The sequence below is a fragment of the Sinohyriopsis cumingii genome, chromosome 17 (genome assembly GCF_028554795.1).
Source record: "Sinohyriopsis cumingii isolate HCF-2022 chromosome 17, ASM2855479v2, whole genome shotgun sequence".
Lineage (NCBI taxonomy): Eukaryota > Metazoa > Mollusca > Bivalvia > Unionida > Unionidae > Sinohyriopsis > Sinohyriopsis cumingii.
This window is the reverse complement of record NC_142977.1, coordinates 21666860-21692852: the sequence shown is the minus strand read 5'-3', so window position 1 is coordinate 21692852 and position 25993 is coordinate 21666860. Positions and strand designations below refer to the sequence as shown.

The window sequence follows — 25993 nt, the reverse complement described above, 5'->3', positions numbered from 1 at the left end:
CATGTTGCATTAATAGGATACATGCATGGGATCAATTTGTTCCAGTTTTACAAGACGCCAACTATACGCAGAAAGTATTATGCTATGAAGTAGTCTGTCCGTCCGTCACTTACCAATTTGTTTTCCACACAATGACTCAAGCTCTCAATCATTTATAGTTATAAAATTTAGTGGCTGGACTGTACTCATCGTAAGAGGGCTTTCAATTTGGAAGCAAGTGTGGCCAAAAAGTTAAGATGATAGTTACTCAAAAAGATCCCCTTTATAGTCCTAGACAAACTCTGTGGATGCCTTAGACAAAAGATAGGAAAAAAGATTATTTTGGTTTACATAGATAAAGGTCAACGCAGCGGTGACTGAATGTTAAGGAATGGTTTCCGCATAATTGCATTATTTCTCCATCACAGATATGGACAAAATACAAGATTGTGGGATAAAAAACAAGTATGGACATTTTGACACCAAAATTGGCATGGTTTATTTTGCTCCAGTGTGCAAGCCATCCACAATAGTTGGTAGCTGGAAATAATAAAAGTCTCTAATTACCGTGTTTCTTTCTTTCAGTTACAATAGCAGTTGCCAAGACCATTGGATCTCGATATCTGCAGATTTCGTTAGAAACCTGATCGCAAGCTATTCATAAAATTTTGCAACTTTATATGGTGGTTAGAATGAGATTTTGTTGAGAACGGAAATTGGAAGCATAAAAATGAATGGATCGATGTACATTATTATAACATGCCACAAACCACCTCATATCAGCTATGTAACAGACAAACAAATATAGTATGTAGTCTAAAGGTCTGAGGTCATAATAATGTTAATCTTGCAAGACATTAATGATATCTGCACATCACGTTTAGCTGAAGATCGCTTACATCTACCAGATACAAGGTCACCGAGACACATTTGTCAATGTATCTAGGGTCAACTATGTCCTAAGAGTTCCTGTAAAGAGCAATATTAAACATATTGCAGTTGTATATTGTGCCGTGTACAGTTATCTATCCCTATTAAAATATTAACAGATGCAGGAGCTTTCTCGCAGTGTTTTTGTATCAAGTACTTTCCATGCATCTGAGAAGTTTTCGTCCAGTGAAAGTATTCTTATTCAAGGAGTAGACTGCTGGATCACTGTTGTCTTTACCTGTCGAGGGTATTCATTTATTACGAGGTAATGACCTAGCTGGAGCTACGATAATGGTTAATCCACTAGTAATTGACAAACTTTGTTTGGAGCAAACATTTGATCCTGTTAAGCCTGAAACACCTGTGGTTACCAAGGCTATGGCAAAAGGAGAGTTTGATAACGATATTGACCAGGAAATTGTTTCTTTTGCTGATACATTAGTCAGTCTTTTGATGAGATAACATGTACTCCTGGCTTTGATTAATCAATATGTTTGATCACAGTGATCCTCTTTTTACTACTTTAATCAGGGTGATGAACAACACTCGTGTTGAGGAAGAGAAACAATATAATGAAATTTGTTTTTTCCGATGGCTATTAGTGAAGCTGAAACGACAAAAATAACAGTTTGATATTTAGTGAGAAATGATGTCCTCATTAAATGAAAATCGCCTGAGGCATCCAATGGTGATGAATTGTCAGTACGCTATCAATTTGTCCTTCCATGGTGACATTGACAGGAAATTGCTGGTCTAATCATGAAACTCCCTTGGCTTGTCATTTAGGAGACAACAGTACCTTACAGAAGATCTTGAATCGTTATTATTGGTTGAAACTTAAAAGTGATGTTGCTAAATACTGTAGATCTTGTCACACTAATCAAATGATTGGAAAACCCAATAAGAACATACACAAGAAAACAGCAATACCTGTAAACACATCTGAGCATACATCCAAATAATTGAGAGCATTTCTTAATTGAAAAGCATGTATCTTTGTGAACTAGTTATTTGAGATTGTTTGTTTGGCTGGATGGGCCTTTTCGTATTCCAAGTGATCAGCTTTAATGAATGTATGTCACTGGGATACCCATTTTAATTACACTTCAAGAACATCTAAATTATATGCCACACTTTTCTGAGATGTTCAATAAAATTTATATCATTCTGCCCTCAACGACTGTCACACATGTATAGTAACTGTTAATGGACTATACAGCAAAGACGTTATTAAGTAAATGGTTAAAGAAAATTGTTGATGGTACATCTAATATACGATTTTAAACAAATTGAAAATATCACCGTTACTCATACTGGATGAAAGACTGTGCCACTTGCTTTACTTTCACCTAATGGTGAGAATGAGACAACCAATAATGTGGAGTTACATCTGCCACTGGCATGCAATATTTATGACAGGTGAAATAATAACATGATACTAATGCATCAATATCTTCTTTATCATTATCCAAATTAAATTTGGAAAATTAAAAATTCTGATCTATTTTCTGCAGAACAAATCCTCGAGTTTAGGATTTGCTATTCAAATTACTCAATAAATCCTCCAATCTGTTAAAACCAAGGTCCATGTTTTTATTCATGTTCTGTTCAGCCCTCGTTAGGCGTTCATTAATGTTTGCATTCATATTCTGTTCAACCCTCCGAAAGCGTTCACTCATGTTTTCATTTATGTTCTGTTCAACCTGCATAAAGCGTTGATTCATGTTTTCATTCATGTTTTGCTCAATCCTAATTAAATTTTCATTCATACTTCTGTTCATGTTCTGTTCAACCATGGTTAAGTGTTCGGTCACCTCAAAATGTTCTCTAAGTGGTTGGGGTACTGTTTCCTGCTGTGACAATTGTCTAGAGAGAAACACCTTGAACCTGTTATTTATTAATCCAAGTTTCTCAAAGACAGCTTTTATAGGTGTAATGAAACACTGGCATCCTGTTGAGCTTCCACCTATGATCATTCCAACTGCATGCAGATTTTGAATGTTTCCACCTAAACAGTGGAAAACCAATGCTCCTGAGTCACCTTCCGCTGCAAAATTATACGACTTCACTTCTAATTGTCCCGTCATGAATGGGAAACTGTAACTACCCCATATATCCACTGGTCGAACAGACTCTCCAATACATTCCATACAGCCTTGTGTTACGCCTGTGGTGCATCCAAACTTGATGACCTGACATCCTCTTTGCCGAAAATCCACGTCATCCAGGATTCTCCCACTGGTATAGAGCATGGGCTTTTCCTTTGTAAAACCTATAATTAAATATAATTTATATGGGTGGTCATGACTTAATAATGAATTAATCTTACTGCTTTAAAATGTTCCACATCCGCTTCTTTCATATTGTGTCGTATCATCGATGTTGGGCAAATTTGGTTTGATTTAAAGTTATGACAGACACATAGCAAAGCATTTCATTTGATACACATTCCATAAGGGCTGTTTAAAAATATATGCCAGGGTAATTTGATTTCACAGAGTTCATATTAAAATGATAAGAAAATTCTAAACTTTATCTATGGGAAGGTATCCAACTTTAAAAGTGCCTTCCCTTGGTCCCAAGTATGTTTTAATGGAAAAGCCCAAAAGAAGCACTAAAGAAGACTTAGCAATTAGTTACTATGAACATAATTACTTTTTTCTTTAGTTTGAATGGCAAAATGGTTAATTTATGTACAAGTATTTTGGTTGTTTGTTGTTGTTGTTGTTCTAGGGTTTAGAGCCCTTTTTCAGCACAAGATAGGCTATACATGGCAGCCAGTATAATTGGTAGAGGAAGAACCCTGGAAAACCCAGGGAAGAACCACCAACCCACGAGAAGCTACTGGCAGGCTTTCCCATGTACCCACACTAGCCGAGCCTTAGACTCAAACCCACACAGACAGAGATGAGATGGCAGTGATCTGGAACGGTGAGTGCTTTAGACCACTCAGTTTGTTTGTTTGTAATTTAGATGGATTTACAATAGTGTTAACATCAAAATGATGAGAAAAAGAAAGAGACAGCAATAAAACTGTTTATAATATATGCATATACAGGGTCTTGGCAACAGCACAAATGTGGCTAGATAGTGATGATTCAAAGTTAATTCCTAAAATTACAATATCCGGAGAATGGGAAAAATCATACTGGGGTTCAAAACATACAATGTCCCATAATGTTAATCTTATTTTATCAATATTTGCTTTGAACTTGCATCTCGCAACAGGAATGTTATGCTAGTGGAACATAAGTGACACTGATTTCTGGGGAATAGATAGTGATTATGGCTGTTACTCTTGTAAAAAAACATGTAAATTTTATATTCTTACCAACATTTTCAAAATCGCCATCAGGAAAATTTCCCGTTTCTGGTTTCCTTTCTTCATCTGTAATTTGAATAATAGCTGCATCAACAGATGGTGAAAAAATGTTTCCTGCATCCAAGGCTATAGCTTGTACTCTCCCATAAGGTTTCAAACCAGGCTCTGGTGTAGGCTGGTATATACGTATTTCTTTATTTCCTTGGGCAATATCATCATTCAGCTGTCTCTTCTCTTCCTCTCCCTGGTTAATGTATTGTTGAATCTGGTTATGTCCTAAGACAACATGAGCAGCTGTTATGCAACCAACTTTTTCACCAGGAAGGTCTACAAATCCACCCAAACTCCCAGTCATGCTTCCTGTTATGCAGCAGCCCATCCGTAGTTTTTGGTGGTATTCCATTGCATTGTGGCTTCCAAAGAAATAAAATTCTCCTTCTCTGACATCAGTAGCTATTCCATCTATTTCTGTTGGGAACTCCTTTTCCCCTACTGGTATGATTCCTTTGACAGGAACATATAAAACTATGCACGGTTTCTCTATCACATCCATTTGGTTCCTCAAGTAACCACGCGATTTAACAGGACATGCTCTAATTATACTCAAGTTGCTATGTTCCATCATAAGACTCTCAGTGTGTGTTGCAATACAGTTGTTCAAACGAGCGACATCCTCAGATTTGACCGTCTTGCTACCATATTGCTCTGTTATACTTCTTTCTTCATCGTTAGGTACATGCTTATACTGAATGATGATTGAGTAATCGATAAAAAGTTCTGGGATCACAGCCTTTTTTGGGATACCTTTCTGGGTTTTGAAAGTGACCACAAACACAGGAGTGTGAGGCTCATTTGGTTTATATCCACACCATACACCTACAGCCTCAGGAATCTCCTTCTTTAGCAGTTTGGACATTTCATGTAGAGTCATCTGGACACTCTTGGAATAGCCATATTCTTTCACCGCTGCCAACATGACATTTTGTTTTGGAATCCATCGATTTTTTATCATGTCTTCAATCTTCTCAACATTGTTTTTGATTGCCTCTAAAATTTCAACTTCATCTTGCAGATCTGAAATGAAACCACAAATTGTGTAGTAGAGCAATGTGTTATACACACTCTTTGCTCACAGGCTGACAACACAGAAATTTGTTTCTGCATTAAACACTCTTGTTCTTAAATGCACAACATATTATAAGTGTTCGAAAGGAATTTATAAATTAAATGTCATTGAGTAAAAGTGACGGATCATAATGTTTTTAGGTAGGAAATAATCTTACTTCGATGGGAAACAATTTTTGCTGATATGGTATCTTGTGAAATTTATGAACCAACACTGATTAGGTAAAACAGGAATTTCCTAATACAGAAAAAAGTCCTCCGTAAACTACATTTTTCATTCTGATCTCACCAACAGAGGAAATTCTTCGCATCTGAAATTATGTTACAGTGGTGATTTCTTATTTCACAACAGTTTTTGGGATTTGGTTCAACACAGAGTTATCAAACACTTTGAATCCAAACTTTAAACGTTATTGTTTACTTACTTAAAGAAATTGAACAATATTGTTTTGCTTTATTTGGTGCAGAAATAGAGAAAAACCCAAAATATTCATAATTATGAATGAGATCGATGTTGGAGGCCTCAGTATGGCACATATAGTATCCTTTCAGTAAAGCTGAAAAATATCATGGTTAAGGAGACTGTATGGCCTATGTAAATTTACCTGGCAGAAAGCAATGACCTGAATATGGAATTATGTTCTAACATAAAATTATATATGAAAACTGTGATTTTCATTTTTTGAGATTTTCTTGAAGGATATAAAAGTTAAATAAGCCATCCCAGATGTACTCATCCATAATCTTCATGGATTCATGGACATAAGCTTTTTGACTATGTTTGATCAGATGGTTTATATGTTAGTGTCAGGAAAACAGACCTTCGATTTGTAATGAGCACATCAAGTCACTTGTAGAATTGCCTCACTAATATGCCTAGATCCCACACATTCTTAAATCATGTCAGATCCTTATCATATTCTCTGTTTGATTTACTCATATTAGATATATGGCCTTCAGAGTGTTAATGAGCAACTGTTTACAAATGGAGTACAGGTGATGAAAAATGGGCACAGGACATATCATAACTTCAGAAGTTTACCCAGCTCATATAGCCAGATTTGCTAAATAAAACAAATATTAAACAATTTTACTTAACAATTCAACATTAATTTGTCATTGCATCATAGGTACAATGGAGTCAGATAACCACTGCTTGTGAAGAAACTGAAAAGTAGATGGCTGAAATGACAATTTTTATGACTACTAGTATTATGTTTAGAAAGTTCAGAAAAAAGAAGGGAAAAAAACTAAATCTGAATCAATCTTAGTCGTCTTTTTCTTTATTTTCTTTTTTGTTTCGTTCTTCATGTGTGCTTAGTGCGATTTTGCATTTGGATTGGCAACAGCGGGCAAGTTTTAGGCTTAAAAAATGATATATGTAAATGTCTAATTAGATTTGTTATAAAACATAATTAAAGATCAAAAGATTATATACATAATGCTGTTGAGTCTCTTCTGTCTGTATCGGGTGGGGATATTCACAGCTACTGATATAAAAATGAAAATTATTCAAAAATGTAAATTTAAGGTAAGATTGATAAACATCATCTTGAAGCGATATTCCTGAAGAAATCTGTTTAATGCAAAAAGCTTGATTCTGAGCTGATACTACTGCGGTTTAATCATTTCTCACCCTCTTGACTGTGCCCTTATACAGAATAGGTATGCACCTCTTCCCTTAAATGAGCCAATTTAGAGTGGTGAATTAAGGTGGGAGTCTGAGATAGAATGCTCCTGGAAATGAAGCCAGTAGCATGCTGAAAGGTGGAATGATTGTATGTCCTAGTTGTCCTTGATAAGATAGATAAACATGTTCCCACTGCGAAGCTGGAAAGATATTGCCAGACAGGAAGCAAATCCCTTGGGTCAACCCATTCCCTTTTGCTTGACAGAGAACAATCGGAAGACTTTCCACTTTGGTCTTTCTGACTGCCTTTAATAGCGAATGACACGAAAAAGGGAGCTTTCAAGTGAGGTTGTTCTTGAGACCTTTTAGGCTGTACCTGGTTAAAGAACTTGGGATAAGGTTACTGAGTGTTCAGGTAGGGATCGCTTCTTATCATTCTTATAAATGTCTAACACTGTTGCTAGGAATCTGTATTGTTGATTATACAAAGTCTGTGAAGCCATGAAGGGAATGAATCATCTGAACAGCATCTTAACTTCAAGAGGTGTTGAACTTAGAGGGTTCCTACTGTAATCCAGTAAGAACTTCAACTTATCCAAGGCAACTATCACGTGGACATAAAGCTCTGCTGAGGGCGTGATCAAAATGAAGAAAGCTTGTTGTGACAATTTATGTACAGCTGTCAGTAATCACTGTAGTGCAGCTAGAGACAATGATTCCTCCCTAAATAAACTGAAAGAGGAATCCAAAGAAAGATAAGCATACAAGGCAATGGTCACCCGAGTCCAGGCATTAAGCCTCAAAACCTCCATGGTTTAAAGGGAAGTGAGTCCAGGCACCAGATCATATCTCCACTTGTTTTATTTTATATTCAAGTGGGGTGGTCTAATGGGATGAAGCTGATGAATGGGATTGATAGCTGCATGCAATAACCAGTTGCCAACACATGGAAGATGGAATCAGACCATCGTTTCTGCTGCTGGGCAAACTCCTGTCCCTGAAAAAATGTAGGTGTAAGCTCTCTAACAACATGCAGGAACAATATGAAGTCTGGACAAGGTGCTAGCCTTAAGAGAATCTTTTAATCCTCGATACCAGGTTTATGATACAAGTCTGAAGGAGAAAGTCTAAAGTCATAACCTGGAACCCACTGAAGGGGGTGGGGTCATTGCTAACAGTTCTTCTGAGAACTCATTGGAATCCACTGATGCCATACCCACCCACCAGTCCCCACCTCCAAGATGCAGGACTGTCCCTCTTAGTGTCTCCCTATCGTAAGGGAAACATTTAAATATTGTTACCCTCAACTCGCAGCTGTGCTTGGGAGGTGATGGGGCTAAACTATAAGTTAATCTCCTGGGCAATTGGCCACTTCTTGATCCTCAAAGGGTAATTGCAGCTGTCTGTTTTTTTATTGGCCCATAAAGTTCATGGCCTGTCATGTCCACCCTACCTTAAAACTAGACATGTAAAAATTTTAGAAAAGGTCAAATGGGTAACTGAAAATTATAATGACTAGCTACCCAGGTATACAGTCAAAATGAAATTATCTTAAATGTGAACCTGAACTGCTCTGTTGTAAGTTCACACATGCCCACCCATGATCTTGATGATATACGCTTAAATACAGAATGTGGCAAAACACATGACCACAAATACAGCAGCATTCACATGCTCGATCTACGATATGCAGTATTATCTCATTAGTATGCTGTTAAAAATACTAAATCAGATGAAAATATGATCAAAAATATTCAATCTATTATGTTTACACACTCTGCCAATCAGAAAAAAGATCGCCATATTAATATGTACAGATGTCATTCATAATTGATCTCATACAACATATTGATGATATGAGCTTTTATAACAAACATGATCAAACAAAAAAAAACTCTAAATTTTCACATTCTCAGTCAGATGCATGATAAATTAATATCCATGGACGTCGATCATCGTTGATGTCCTCTGCAATTGTTATCATGATACATTCCATATCAAACCAAACACTGCAGTGAAATGAAGCTGCAACAGTCTAAAAAAGGTCAGTAATCAGATGCCACATCATCTCATTAATATGCACAACTGTCGCTAATCACTGACCTCATTGAATGTTTGGTTGATGTAATTGTCAATATCAAATTTGATCATCAACTCATACGATATCTTACTTTTCGAGCACAACAAGTCAAAAGATCTTCTAATCAATATGCATAACAACTGAACCTATCACAGACGTTTATAATATAAGCTTGAATATAAACTCTAATCCGAAATATGGATTCCAGTTTTCACAACCTCATTAAATTGGATCACATATTTAGTATGGGTAAATGTCAAGCATATGAGAGGTCTTGATGAAACAAGATTACATACCATATATGATCAAAATCTGATAAAATAATGTGCCTTCTGGGTCTCACCTCAGTAATAAGTGTATATGTTGCTTACAACTCATTACCTCTGGATTTTCAGAGTCTTGGCCAAGAACATGCCATTAATATACTCTGACATCACTCTTAACATGCATATATCTCAATAAAACATGGTTAATATACATGTTGAACACTGGATCAGAATTGTGGTCTAATGAGAATTGTCAGCTTTAATCAAACAGATGCAAGATCACCTCATTAAAATGATTGTGTGTGGATTTAAATTGATTTCGTCTGAGATTTTAAACCAGTAAGTATCAGCAATAAATCTGAGTGATATCTGATCCGACATGAAGCCTGGAAAGTATTCACAAGTAACCATAGTAGAAAGAATGGACCCCGAATGATGCATACCAGACAAAAGGCCATACTGTAAGCTCAATTAGCCATTGTACCAGGTGAGGTAAAAGCTACCAATGTAGGACAAGAGAAAAGTTGTTGCCTCCAATTGAAAGAGAAATGCAATTACTGAAACAAAATAAATCACTCAAATAAATGTGTCACAGCACTATAACTTTATACAACAAAAATCATTTTGGTTGGTATGGGTGGTTGCTATTCACTTAAGCTAATTTTTTAATTGCCTAATGGGCAATAATTTTATAGTACCATGATCAGCTTTAATTTGTTTAGGATAAAGATGCAAGTATTTTATTATTCAAGTAATTAAACTATCTGTAAAGTTACATTTAAATAATGTATTGCAATTTTTATTATTGATGAGAACTGGCTGGACTCCGTGAAGAACACTGAAACATCCTGTTATTTTTCTCTTACCATCACTCTTTCCTGCTTGTCCTTGGCTTTCCTGGAATATATAAAAAGGTTTTATTAAGAATGAAATATGTGGTTTGCATGTATCATCGCTAAAATATCTTCTATGTGAACTGCATGCTTAATCAGTATCTTTTGGTTCATTTGATGTGTTTTTTCCTACTTCCACATTACTCACTCAGACAGAAGTTATTTTACTGATGTTTGCATGTTAATTGCTTCAATGCAACAAATCCAAGCCCATATAAATCTCAATTTGTTTTGAAATCCTTTTCCAATGTACAGCTGCCAATACGAGGGTAGTATAAATGAAGGGTTTATAAAAATAAAAACAATTATGTGATAATTGTGTTTAGGAGACTATTTTTTTAAGTAAATATCCGGACATACCTCAATAAAATTTGCTATATCATTTATTTGCAATGCAACACGATAACAATAAATCTAGGCTTTGTCTGACTACAAGATGTCCAGATAGTGGTTGTTGGACCAGAATCAAACCCTAAGTGAAATGGGTTAAGAAAATATTCTTACACTTACCTCGACTACTGGCTGTGTGGGAATGATTGGCGGTGTGCGCTGCATCAAGGATGGCTGCTGGGTTGGGGCAACAGCTTGGATGGATTGGGGCGTGCATTCATTGATTGAGGTTGGCTGTGCAGGTGGGGTGACAACCTGACTAGTGGCAGTAAAGTCTGTCTCCTCCATATGAGAATGATTATCAACTGTAATGGTGACACAATATGACAGATTTATCTCTTCACACAGCTCTATGTAAGTCCTTATGTGTTGTAAAAACAATAAAAAGGTGATATGAGGACAATGCAAGTTACAATTCTGCTGTCAAAATATGATGCTTGAAATCTCAGAATCATATACAGCCTGGTTACTATATGATACATATGATACTTGGATTGTGATACATTTGATATGATACCTGGATTGTGACACAATAAATATCATGGTACTTGGATTGTGATACATTACATATATTGATACTTGGATTGTAATACAATGGATGTCATGATACCTGGATTGTGGCACAATACATATCATGATACTTGGATTGTGATACAATACATATCATGATACTTTGATTGTGAGACAATACATATCATGGTACTTGGATTGTGTTACATTACATATCATGATACTTGGATTGTAATACAATGGATGTCATGATACTTGGATTGTGGCACAATACATATCATGATACCTGGATTGTGATACAATACATATGATGATACATGGATTGTGATACAATGCATATCATGATACTTGGATTGTGATACAATACGTATGATACCTGGAGTGTGATAAAATACATATGATATGTGGACCGTGACACAATACATATCATGATACTAAGTGGATCATGATACAATACATATCATGATACTTGGATTGTGACAAAATACATACCACGATACTTGGATTATGATACAATACATATCACAATATTTGGATGGTGAAGCACATATATATATATATATATATATGGCCCATGAACTTTACATTTTTGTCCATGTAACCCACAGTGTTAAAGATCTTGTACTACCCTAGTAGATAGTTCATGGTTTTGGTTATGCAAAATTATGACCTGACCTGACTCCTGACACATTCCGTTTTTACAGAATTAGGATAAAGAGTGATGGTAAATAAACTGTACATCAGACTGACCACAAATTCTTTTGAACTGTGTGCAATCCTTGAACATGTTTTCATTGCTTTAAATGTTAGGTCGCTGTAAATGTTAGGTTAAACCACTTCAAACTTAAACTTCAATATCTAGATCTGAGAACCGAGTCCACGATTTATGTAAGTATTCTCAGACTCCTCATCAACTTTGGAAATATTCTTTATGACAATCCCCATGCCTAGAACTGATGTTATACAACAATCTTCATGAAACTTTATCTGATCACAAATGACATTTTTGTCACACAACCTGCTTCTTATTATAGTAAAAGTTCTGGTAAAGAACAGAACTGCCCATCTTAATACATTATCAGGGTTAATGTCATTCTCTGTTACATGAAAGATCAGAAGGTAAGTAATTTAAATGGCAAAGTGGCATGTTGTCAATATGTGTGAATTGTGTAGAAGAACTATGTAAAGAATGTTTGGACTCTGACCATTTTACACATGAAATATGTAAACATTTTAGTTGCACAGAAAGTCTTTACTCTGGCAGTAATTTTAGTTTTTGATTTAATTGTACATTTTAATTATTCTGTAGAAAATAATGTCAGTCAGGCCGATACCTGTCAAATGTCACACTATGAAATAATGCAGAATTATTCTGTGTTAACTGACAGCAAATGTGCCTTTTGTTCCTTCTGCACAGTCCCCTTTGCATATGTTCTGTTGAGGAAGCAAAGCTTTCCAAACACAATACAGACTTTCAATTGTTATTCTATTTTTAGTAACCCTGGCCGAATTTGATGGCAGATCAAACTTGCAAGGCCTTTCTATTAGAATATGTTCTGTCTAATCATGATCAAATTCTGTTCAGCCTTGTTTGAGATTAAGTTACTACTTTTTTCTCTCAGTGTCCTTGTACTAGTAACTGTGGACTTGATTTTTATCCGGATCGGCATCATATATACATACATATATATATATATATATATATATATATATATATATATATATATATATATATATGAAAGGCTCCTATGGAATGGAGTAATCGGCTAAATTTAGTCAAATTTATTCTTGACATTTATGTTAACAAAAGTAATTGCTGTCTGACACAGGGCCATACCATTAATCTACCTAACTATATCACCAGATGAACTATCACCAATAACATCAATAGCTACTTCTGGTACCAGCCAAACAATTGTGATGGTTTCTTTCATAAATTTTTATGCTTTTCATGTAAAATTAAATGTGCCTTCTAGTTCGAAACAGTGTTATTTTAGATGCTCTATGTTTATACCCCATTGACTCATACCACCAACCCTACGTTTACATCCCCAACCATGACCCCTACTTCTGCCGCCATTGTGACCATGACCCACAGGTCATACCCCAAAATATGTTTTTGCATATTCACAGAGTATATCTTACTGTTAATATGTTGGTCTTGACCTGTACTGTATTTTTTTTTTATTTGCATGTCCTATGAAGGATGCATGTAGTCCTACTATGATAATTTCTAATTTGGTAACCCAGCAAGGACAAAGGATTGTTCTCACATAGTGTGATAAGGTTATCACACCATGTGAACACAGAAATCCCTGATATTGTGGCTGAAGGCGCACACATATATATAAGTGAGAGTCATCAGTGTTGCTTACTGACAAATACAATAGGCAGAGTGATTGTCTGATACAAAATGATCAGGAGCCTTTCTAGACTGGGTATTTAAATACATCTTTCTGGCATGACAGAGAATGTGCTTGGTATCTACTGGTATGTCGTCTCTTCAGTTAGCTGAGAGAGTGGATTTACTCAATATTAATCTTAACAAGCTGGAGAAAATGGATTGAAGAAAGTTTCATTTGACTTATGTTAACAAGATTTTACAACTTTTCTGAAATTTCTGAAGTGCCAATAAATGTAAATTTTGACAAGTATTGCTCAGTGGATGCTTTAAGACATTTTTATGAACTTACATAGTAATTAATTTCAGTAAGAAGCATTTACTCTCATCGAAGTCAATGAGTTTCTAATAAGAACTGTAGCAAAAATGTGAAATGCTTCATTTACAACAATGTCAACCAATTCATAGTACATAAAAAGTTAAGCATGCAAACTGCTGTAAAGGTGACGCTATTATTTCTCTTAAAACTCCATTTCCCTCCAGACTTTGAAATGAGCCAACTGCAAAAAAGCCAGCTTCTGCCTTTATCTTGATTTGCAAAAGATACCAGAAAATGTAACAGTAAACATATATTCACTTTTCATCTTTATTCACCAATATTTAACACAACAGCTTAAAAGGAGGATGCCATTAGAATGAAATGGTATGTGCAAACAGTGTTCTTTTCTCATGTCACTCGAGAGCAATTTCAATATAATATTGCTCAGTCAGTGAGCTTTAATTAATGTTTTGGACAATTTGTTGAAATCAATTAATCTAAAAGGCATGCTTGCATATTAATAAAAATTACATGAATTTTGATATTTATTGAGGGATACAAGACATACTGATGACTGTTGTTGTTGTTGTTGTTGTTGTAGGATTTAGTGCCATTTTTCAGCACATGACAGGCAATACATGGCAGCCAGTATTAATGGTGGAGGAAGAACCCGGGAAAACCCCAGAATGAACCACCAACCCACGAGAAGCTACTGGCAAGCTTTCTCACATACCCACATTAGCTGAATCTGAGACTCGAACCCACGCAGACAGAGGTGAGATGACAGTGATCCATAACGGAGAGCGCTTTAGACCACTTGGGGCCCATACTGATGATTGTGTCATTTACATAATTAGTGCCAATGTATCAAGGAAACAACCAGTATTTAATACTGAACCATGCATGCATATTTTTAATTATATCCTGCTTTTAAGAAATCAGTAGGAATCACAATGGAAATAAGTGAATGAATATTTGTGTCATTTTTTGTTGTGTTATTAATTATTTGGCATTGTTTTTTAAATCTAGACTGAGGTCTCTCAATGGTGAAAGGAAATAAGATGGAAAAAGATCATCATTAAACAATGGCTATAGAATCATGGTTTTCTCTTGCATTGTCTCCCCTGTTTAAATCTCACCATGCCATATTAGCAATGCAAGGTTGGACACAAAAAGCATACTATTAGGACATGAGCAGGTATGCAGATTATCAACCAATCAGTAACCACTGACCACTGACCATATAACTCTTGTTAGCAAAACTTTTCCCTGCCTTAAATGCGCGTTGATCACAAATGTTGGTCAAAGTGAATCATTAGGACCTAAAGTTATTATGTGAAAACAGCTGTTCTTTTTATCAGCCACAGTGATCTTGACTTTGATATCTTCGGACCTTCCTACCACAACCACCACCAGATAGACCTTTTGTTAAATAAAGTATAAACCATCCACAAACCTTGGTAAAGGTGCATAGTTGATAAATAATTTAAAAAAAATGTTTAATGAAGAAACCATTTTTCGCTTTTTAACTAACGTGACTCTGATGATTGGCCCTTTGACCACCAAAATGGTTTCTACCTTTCTGCAAGTGCAAGTGTTCCACAAAGTTTAACTCAGGACTGTGAATTACATCTCATAGTATTTATACATAAAAAAATTTGCTCTCCTTGTCACAGTAACTTTGACTCTTAACCGTCAGACCCATAAATTGATACCCTTTCACCCCAATATTTATGTGCTTATGTCAGAACCAAAGTGTAAGCATATTTGCTAAGTTCGGCAATGTTAGATTGTGGTGAGCATGAGGAAAAGACAGACAAATGGACAAACAGAGAACATTATAATACAATCTGCCTAATGTCAGGTGTATGAAAAACAATGAACTGAATACTCTTATTTACACTTTGTGTCTTATTAAAGTTTATTTACTACAGTGAATGATTTTCACTTTAGCACTGTGTTATTGCCTTCAGATCCCGCAATTGCAAAGTGTTTGAACATGAAACTCAAAATTTGGATCCTTTAATCTTGATGTTGAGATTTGTGCATAGGTCATTTTTGAAAACACGAGTCTGTATCACCTGTACAAATGCCACTGACATGACAATAGAGATGTGAGTAGACAAATGTTATAAAATCGCCATAGTGTTATTATTATAATGGTCATTTAAACAATGTATGCTAGTTTACGCACCATGAATGCAGCTATGTATGTGAATGGGAAGCCTATATGTACACCTAACATCAAACTTATATCTAAACCCTTCAATTCTATATTTAGTACTTACTAATTTTTCTCTTCTTATTTGCTGGAGAGTCACCACTTGCAGCGCTAGTCTCTTGGATTGCTGGAATAATAATAATAACAATAATAAAAACAAGAATAATAAAGTTGTAGTAAGTTGTGTACAAGTATTAATAGTAATAGTAGGAAGAAACATTCCAAAGTTTAGATTTGGCAATGAAAATGTTCCAATGCAGATGTATAAATACTATATGTATCTTTCCAGGGATGTGTCACATTAGAGTCAAATCTGTCTTACAAAGCCACATCATGGAAGTTAAGTGTCCTCAAAAGAAAGGTTGTTATTTAACAGAGAATTATTTCTTCAGCAAACTGACCTAAGTAAACATGAAAAGGTTATGTTTATAAAGGAATGCAAGTGCACGTACAGGTGATCTTTAAAAAAGGTTCCACTATTTTTACAGAGGTGTAGATAATGCTTGATTCCATGATGCTGCTGGACAATTCTAGTGCAGACATAAAATTGTGCAATACAGAATCAAGATTATGTTTTCATATGAATATAGACCACACATTTTTTCTTTATTATAGCAATATATAAAATACATAAGATAGTATCTGTAAAGATCATTTGCCAAGTATAAAATATGGGATTTTCATATTTCCTATCAATTAGTGTTGTTGTGACCATAAAGGGCCAATTTATTACTTGTATTTATTATTTGTATTCTACTATTATTGTATTTGTATTGTATTTATTATCTGTACTTATTATCTTTATTCATTTGTGTTATTTATTTATACACCAGCAGGTCATTATGCACCCTACACACTCTGACATGCTTTTGCCATCAACTTTTGTGAAACTAATGCAAAATATTCGGTTCTTTGAAATATGTGCAATGTATTTACCTTTATTATGGAATATTCATCAATTTCCTGTGCATGCAGCTATAGCAATATAGAGTTATTAATTCATAAAAGGGAAGTCATGCAGACAATCTGCTTTTTCTGAAGATTTCTTTATTAAATAACTCATTAATTTCAATATCACACAAATTTGGTATCAAAGAACTCTTTGTTATATGAAGTAGGTTTAGAACGTGAAGATTTCCACCTGCTGTAGTTTCATCGAGAGCAAGACATCATACATATTATACATGACTCAATTATCATCTGTCCTGTTTTAACTTTTGATATGACAAAAATTTATTTCCCGTTGGGATCAGGCTAAAAATAGACTGATATCTAAAGAAATAACTATATCTGGTTAACTACATCTTGGAATATTTTTAGGCAAGTTCTATTTTTGACAGCTTCCATATCAACCATTGAAACTCCATAGCAACCAGGTAAAACACTGGTAATATTTTTCTCAAAATATTGGAGGAAATATGTATTATATCATAATCTGCTAAAATAAATATATATTTTGTTTATTATAATCAGATGAGACAATTTTTACACTTCTTCAAGATCACTTCATTTAACGTTGTCAAACTTTCAAAGTATTGTTCATATTTTAATGTTATATAGAGCATAGCCTCAATAGCAAACAAGCATCTTTGATATCAGCAAGGTAGAAACTTGTTTTAACATTTCAAAACTACTATGCCCATTTAAGTTAAACTTACATAAGAGAAATATCTTTTACATTTTATATTGCTGTATGGATTAAACAATAAACTGTCTGATAAAAGAACAAATTATTTCGGGAAAAGGGCTGGGAAGCACCTTAGATTTATGGTTAAACCAGAAATAATCATTTTCTCTATTACCTCAAGACTGCTAATTCTTTTGAACGAATAGAATTGGTTATAATGTTTTTTTTCCACAAATTAGATTGAGATTTTCTAGAAGTTATAAAAAGGTTGGACATCTGTTGTAGGGTTTAATGCCATTTTTCAGCACAAGACAGGGTGTACAAGTACAAATGGAGGATGAAGAACACAGGAAAACCCTGGGAAGAACACCTGACCCACGAGAAGCTACTGGCAGGCTTTCTCATGTTACATACTCATGTTAGCTGAGCCTAAGACTCGAACCCATGCAGACAAAGGTGAGGTGGCAGTGATCCAGAATCGTGAGCACTTTAGATCACTCAGTCACGCAGGGCATTGGACATTTGTAGATTTGGTGTTAAATATTTTAAAATCCCCCCTCTCGCGACTCTGCCCAAGTAAAAAAAATTTAAATGGACAGTCCTAGAGCTTAATGCAACCAGGAGAAAAATCTCTAAACTAAGTTTAATCTGCAGATAACTATTTTAGTAATGTTGTTATCTGAATCGAAGCCTAGTAAGCCATTTTGGGGTTCTTTTAAAGTATGATTTGTTTAACCCTTGATAATTCCATTAATATTTCAGAAAGGACTCAAAGAGTTACAACCTGTTCAAAATATTTCCCTTTATAATGGATTTGCTGTCTTTGGGTCCCTCTGTCTTACTCTGTAATGCAAAACTTATAGTATAATTTATAAAGCTCCATAAAATTGCACTATATATAAATGATGTGTGTGTGTGAGTGCGCCATATAAAGATATATAGGGCTCATCCGTGTGTGTGTGTATGTGTGTGTGTGTGAGAGAGAGAGAGAGAGAAAGAGAATCGCGTAAACTTTCAATCAGTAACACTTTGAGAATGACCCCATTAAACCATTACCACAACAAATTATTTGTTATCCACTCTTCTAAAACTCCTTACAAAAGCTGATTTAGTTCAAGGAGAGTACCTTGCTATGTCTTAAAACTATTTCGTCCCATCCGCGACAGCAGTACAGAGTCCTTAATTATCACATTAACTAATGTAACAACATCAACATCCACTTAGACAATATTTACGTCGTAGATTGCAGTGTTTGGTTTGTCACGTGATCCTGTGAACGTAAACAACATCTATTTTTAGAGGATAGTCATGCGTATGTCGAAGCTTGTACGTATTTAATGCCATATTCAGTCCTATTACATGGAATACAACTTAATTTCATTTTTTTCATTAACTCGGATCAAGCAGAAAATAAAAGCAAATTCAAATTTTAACAGTAGCGCCTCTTTAAGCTGGAACCCTAACCCCAATACAATACAATTTTAACAGTAGCGCCCCTTTAATCTGGAACCCTAACCCCAATACAATCGGCTATATTTCACTTCCTCCCTGCACGCCCTGTACCCACGTGAGCAGAAGCCGTTTAAATTATAAACCGTAACAATTCAGATTCGCTGAATAAGGTAAAGTTGTTAAAACATCCCCTTTGAAATCGCGAAATCTGAACCACGTTGGGTACATACATGTAGAGTTTCTTCCGCAAGGTCATATCTCTACTTAGACATGCCATTGTGTTTTCCATGTAACCGTGCGTAGCCGTTGGTAGAGGCCCTCAAGGGGAAAACTAATGTTTTGATATAACCCGGATCACATTGGAATTTGGATTACTGTTTAAAATACAGTGGACATGTGTGTATAAAATTGGAATTTTTAGTTCTCGTTTTTTAATTTCACTTTCATTCCAACGTTTATGTAAAGGACGTTGCCCACAGTGACCAAACTTCTAAGGTTAGTGTGTACGTGGTTGACATTATTGAACAGAGATTTTTTTAAAAAAAAAAATATTTCGAAGTGGTGTCGGGTTGAAGAGTAAGCTGAACTGGGGGTGGGGCGGGGCCTGTATTAGCCGGCTACGCATATTTATTTTGAAAACTGTTCTTTTGCAAGTAAGTTTTGAAAATGTATTTATTCTGGGCAGCTCTCTTGTACAGATCTTTTGAAATCTTACGTAAGATTGAAAACTCGGTTATTTCTGGAGAAAAAGTCATGCAGGTCATGAATGCGCGTTATCTCACCTTCAATATAATATAAATTGTTGTTTTAAAATTTAATATTAATTTTGTTTAAGCAAAGTCGAATGAATCCTAATTAATGGATGTTCTGCACCTTAACTGTCTGTAATCGAGAAACTTCAGATGTAAATTATCGAATTTTACAAAGTAGCCAGATGCGGAAATGAATTAAGAAATGAGCACGTTGAGATTAATCGTCACAATATAGGGTAGTATGAATTCGTTTATGAACATGCGCAGTTTTCATTGCGACAGCCATGCGCGCATCATTCAATCCGGATTGTATTACATGTATATCACACCTTTAGGTTGATCTCGTCCAAAAATGCCCACGTGGCTGAACATTGATTTTGGCGTATGCAATTCTCGGAGCGTGTATATGTGTTTGTGTTTTGTATTTTGAACATAGTTTTAACAGTTTTTTAGTCATATCGCTACGATATCTGCAGTGTGGCAGTTTATAGTGATGTCTTGCACTGGGGCAGCATGCTGCATGCATGTGGCATCATGTCCCACCCAGTCACTTTCCAAGCAAGCCGACCAGTCCAAACAGTAAACTCTTAATGCTGAACGTCTAGCGAGGCAGCTGTTTGTACCATTTCTATAATAATAATAATAATAATGAGGACTTTGGATAGCGCCTAATCTTTAGAAGCTCTAAGCGCTTTACAACATTAGACAACACCGATAAGATAAGAAACATAATCATATAAGCATCTGGAATGACTCGGCTAGGGTTCGAACCTGCGACCTCCCGTATCGTAGGCGGACTCTTTAACCAATAGGCTACCGGAGCGACCTGGACGTGTAGAAAACGGCATTCCAAAGAAATAGGGGTGTACGAGGATGAAAATAAACTAAAATCTGCCATTTAAAACTATTTTGAATCAAATTTTATATAATGGTGCACATTACGGAAATAGTCGGCACTGAACGCCTACAAGACACGTGAGACTTTTACTATAAAAGAGACTCCAGCTGAAAGTTTTCTTTAGTGTTTTTATTTTTATTCTTAAAGTCTTTTATATTTCTGGCTGATTTTACGGTAGCATTAACACACTATTGGCGAAACCGTGAGAAGCAAATTGGAGCATAGTGCATTTTTCAAGGACATAGCGAGCAGACGACCTAGCCTGTCGTGGGCGGGTGTCAAACCGATGACACTTGGATTACAAGATCGACGCTCAACCAGCTAAGGTGGCGCTATACAGTTTCACATTTTGCATAAGGGTTAGGAATTTAAAGAAAAAGAATGTCCCCGGCTTTCCTCACTGGTTATACTGGCTATTTAAAAAAGACCTTGTATATCATAGGTATAATGCAAAGAACCTTTAATTCCCTTTATTTTGGTGTATGATTGATGTGTGTACTATGGGTTATAGAGTATACAGCTTGGCCTTACTTCAAATGTGCACCTTTCAAAAAAGTGCTAGCTCTACTTGGTCATTTTCACTTCCTAAACTTCAGAGGTCAGTTGTATAAAAAAGAGCCGATAACTTTTTTTACATTTTATATATTTGGTAATTCATTCATTGCACTTTCAGAAGCTGGTATTGTCTAGTCTGGCAGAATTCATTTTCGCTATTTTAATAGCTGCTATGTATAGTGTACTTTAGACTAATTCAGACTGATTTTTTAACACAAGGGAGCAGTCATTTTAGTTAGCAGTGTGCTTAAATCATGTAAAATTTCCAAAAGTACAATATCCAAAAGAAATATCATCCACATTACATTAATGTAGCATAGAGGTATGCAAACATTCTCTCCACTGTGCATGTTTCAGATGCGAACTACTTCACCTTACATACGTCACTCTCTCAAAAGTACATATTATCTGGTGAGCGCCACCTAAGCAACCACGGCTTTTCCTGTAACTAAATTAAAAGTATACAAATGTCACATTTAAATATAATGTCAGTTCAATGCACATTCCAGGTGACAGTCAGTGAAGGACGAATGTTTAAAAAATGACAAGAGGGGAAAGGGGCGACATAATGCTGGGATTACATGCTCCTCAGCGCAATTTTCGATATATGGTGTCGGCTTAAAGCAAAGTTCTACAAATGAAAGCATACATATTTGCAACAAAATAAATCCAGGAAGATAAAGCCTTCGGAATTATCATAAATTTAAAGAACTGCGCAGGAAAAATTGAAAGGTAAATATGTTAACATTCTGTAAAAGGCATATGAAATAAAAGATAAAAATAAACTGAATGCCAAATTTTTTCCGCCATTCTCTGAGACAAGTTAAGGATGGTCCTTGACAGAACCATTTGATGCATTTTCAACATTTTGTTCAAATTTACAGCAACATAAATCTTTTTGGCAGGGTTAATTCTGTCACACGAATCGACAATAATGTATTCCACAATGTATTTATTGTAGAACACACAAAAGTCCGCTTTATCGTTATTTTTGAAATACAACGTCCTATCATCGCCCACTTAAGTCAAATCACCAACACATTACCACAAGATAAATACTTTTTTTTTTCAAAGAAAAGGGCAGTGCCTGATTACCCATTAAACACAATAAGCACGTGCTTTAGGCACCAGCCCAACAGGGGCACCAGGGAAATAATTAATTCTTGATGATAAACTTTAGTGATTTATAGAGCACCATTTCGATTTGCCTTAAAGGGCATTTTGATTTTTAGAATGATAGCAACACTTTGATTTTCCCACTATTCTGATAGATTTGTTTTACTTTTTTTTCAGTTTAAGATTTTTAAGGGTAGGAAACCCCATCATATTTTCAGTGCATTGGGCCCTGGAAGGCCTTAATCCGGGACCGGAAAAGGGTCGTAGTCCCCACGATACATTGTTTTAGACAGCATGCTTCGTGGCGCAGTAAAATATCTTCTTTTCACATTTCAAAAACTGAATACCCACCCCGAGACAAACTTAAACAAAATACTAGCAACATTGAAACTACACTGATTTAAAAAAGAGAAACACAACAGTATCTGCACAAAAAGTCAGATGTAATGAACATGAACATTTGCTTCATATGATCCGTCGAGCCTTGCGGTAAAATTTCCAGTCTGATTAAAACAATATCACCGCTGTCCTACGTAAAGATCTGACGGCGATTGCTTAGGGGTCATGTTTTGGCGAGCTTTGAATTAGCAAAGATCTTAGTCTTCAGTTTGTCTCGAAATTGCCTGTTCATATGACCTAGCCCAACCAATGAGAAGTTCTCGAACCGTCCAAACCCCATTAACCAATGAGAAATTAACCCAAAGTCGTCATTAAGTCTTAATATTAAGAGTATTATTAGTAATTGTCAACACCTACTTAAGCATTTATTTATAGTTCCTGTGTAATTTTACTATCTTAGTTTTCCTAAAACTGACCCTAATCACGCAGGCTAAATCTAACTACAGATATTCTGAACAATGTACAGCCATGAATACAACTTACAAAAATGAGATAAAACCTTGAACCAGGAGTTACAAAAAATATAGATAACCATAACAGGTTAATGACACAATACCTGGACAATTTGGGAGTTTTGTATTTTGTTTTAAAATTATAAGGAAGCTCGCGGCTTAATTAAAAACATGTTTACAGGTAATATGTTGCATAGAAGCATATATTTTTGTTTGATGAAAGCCCCTTTCTCGCATAAAGTCTTCTTCTGATTATTAATATCATACGGCCGCCCCATGCACCGATATTACTTCCGGTTTTAGATATTTATTCAGCGTATAAAGAGGAATATCCATGTCAAGGGGAGGTAGGTTTCAATGGGGTAAATGACACGGGTGGGATGGGGCAGTTGACCAGTGGGTGATTGATTGGGGCGGGGGGGGGACTGTTTGGGGTGTCAATCGGTGGTGAGTTAATTGACCGGTGGGGGGAGGATAATTGTCGTGCCACCTAGTTAAACATTGCAGTATTGATGCGAACATCGGAATGTATACTATTTTGTTAGCATTTGTTAGATGAAAAATTTAACACTTAGCAAAATCAATATATACGACATCTAATTTCAGATATCAAAAATTACTCTCCTAATGTAAAATATCAGTATCTATAGTTTTGGGTTTAACACCATTTCTCAGCGCAAGATAAGCAATGCATAGAGGCAAGAATAACTGATATAGGAATAGCACGGGGATAAGCTTGTTAAGAACTAGACCGATAAATCAGCCCTTCACCTGTGATTATATTGATTTTCGGGTCGTCCATCAGTATCAGTACAGATTTGTGGGGTTGATGTATCAGACTAGCTAATAATCAGCGACCCATGTGTAGCTACTGACAGCTTTCTCGCGTACCAACATTAGTATTAATATACTTTCGGCTTCAAAATATATTAATTTCCTTATTTCGCCTTCATATTTCATGACAATAAATGAATAACATGTTAGTGTACTTCGTTTATGGCACCCTCCAAACCTTGGCGACTAGGTGGCCGCCTGGTTGGCCTAAGGTTTCTGTTCCATCCTACGCTGAGAATCTGCATGAAATGCATTATTAGCATCACAGTCAGTGAACGTATGTCAAGGTATATGTTTGTTCCTTTTTCTCTGTCCAGCTCATGTATGTATGTTCTTGTTACAGGATTTAACGCCATTTTCATAGGCTATACATGGCGGCCAGTATAAGTGGTGGAGGAAGAACCCGGGAAAACCCCGGAAAGAAGCACAGACCCACAAGAACCTACCGACAGGCTTTCTCGCATACCCAAACTGGCTGAGCCTGAGACTCGAACCAATGCAGAGTTTGTTGAGAGGCGGCAGTGATCCGTAACGGTGAGCGCTTTAGACCACTCGACTACACGGGTCCCCAGAGTTTATGTATGTACATACGTGTAAAAATAAGAGTCGCATAACTTGTACGACTGTTATTCGAATCCGCTACAATATTCGTCTTTGGTTGTAGCTACTGTAGCTATAAATAATATGAGAGAGAGAGAGAGAGAGAGAGAGACCCACACGAGTCATTACATTGAAAAACTAACCGATAGAAGTGGAACTTTGCCCTTCCATCTGTTTTGTTATCTCTGACCCGATTTTCTTAACCAGCTCCAAAGCCTGTTTATAGCAACTGGCATCAAGTGCTTCCTCCAGTACGCTGTAGTCACCCTCCTTCAATATTCCTCTTTCTTCCATTAAATGAAACACCTCCATTGGTTCGTCTTTAACGCGTTGCAGTCGCCCCGCGGGTAGGGCAGCATTGTGCAGGTAACCAATAAAATTTTTGTAACACGAACTCTCGATGTGTATGAGATCACAGAGGTGTACCAGCAGTTTATTATGTTTTTGTCTGATGCCAAGTGGTATAGACGCCATATTGCACAACACTGACGGCAATACACTGTTCTACTTATTGTCCTCTCACCTTATATGCGATACCAGCATGTATTCACGTGTTATCTAATTGTTTCGGTTATGGTATGATATGTGAATCCTGGCCGATGTGATCGAGTCAGTGTTTCCTGAATCTGTAATAATTCATTCAACGTATTTGAAACTGGTAAAACTAGTGTCCTTTGTCTCTGTGCTACACTGGCCACATACAGAGCCGACTTCCTTCCATGTTTTACACACTTGTATTGAAGTTTACGTAGCCATTGAATGAGGCCCTCGTGGGGAATAACGAGTGTTGAAATTCAATCCAAACTGCTCCTTGGAGCTAAATGTTTTGTTCAGGATAAAGATTTCATTTAACATTTTATTCCATTAGGAGTGCAGCACCAGTTCAGTGCACTTCTTCAGCTATAAGACAAAAAGAGAAATATCACTAAAACTATGAACTGTAATACACTCGTTTTGTTGATATGTTCGTTTCAGATGCTTTCCATACTATTTACAATGTTTCATTGTCATAAATCCAAATATGTGGTACTGCTTGCGCTATCGACGTTAGCAGCAGAGAGGGTGAACAGACCACTTAAGGGAATGGTCACCCTTGTGTTTAGACCCAAAAAAATAGTGACCCTTCATAGAGGTCAATACCACGTCTACGATTATTGTTTGTCCCAAACAGAATTGTAGACGAACCCTCTCTGCTGCTCAATAATCTTGGGAATCTTCATCTGAATCATGGGAATCTTTTGTTTTGTTCTTCAAGAAATATTCAAGTTCTGATGGTGGTTTTTCTATTTTTGGATTTATGTT

The 25993-nt window shown here is 36.0% G+C and overlaps 1 protein-coding gene across 4 annotated transcripts; it reads right to left on the bottom strand.

The window, feature by feature from the left end:
• Window positions 1-453: 453 nt before the first annotated feature.
• LOC149777905 (uncharacterized) lies at window positions 454-25414 on the bottom strand. Of its 4 annotated transcripts, none has more exons than XM_089938999.1 (6): window positions 24835-25414; window positions 16074-16133; window positions 10736-10920; window positions 10199-10229; window positions 4241-5305; window positions 454-3181 (listed from the first exon to the last, which is right to left on the bottom strand). In XM_089938999.1, the coding sequence occupies exons 1-6, from the start codon at window positions 25163-25165 to the stop codon at window positions 2439-2441; spliced, it is 2415 nt and encodes an 804-aa protein (XP_089795125.1). In that variant the 5' UTR covers window positions 25166-25414; the 3' UTR covers window positions 454-2438. The 4 variants fall into 4 exon arrangements, with proteins under 4 accessions (XP_089795125.1, XP_089795126.1, XP_089795127.1 ...); XM_089939000.1 differs by lacking the exon at window positions 24835-25414 and adding an exon at window positions 19316-19424; XM_089939001.1 differs by lacking the exon at window positions 24835-25414 and adding an exon at window positions 18760-18911.
• Between the last annotated feature and the right edge of the window lie 579 nt (window positions 25415-25993).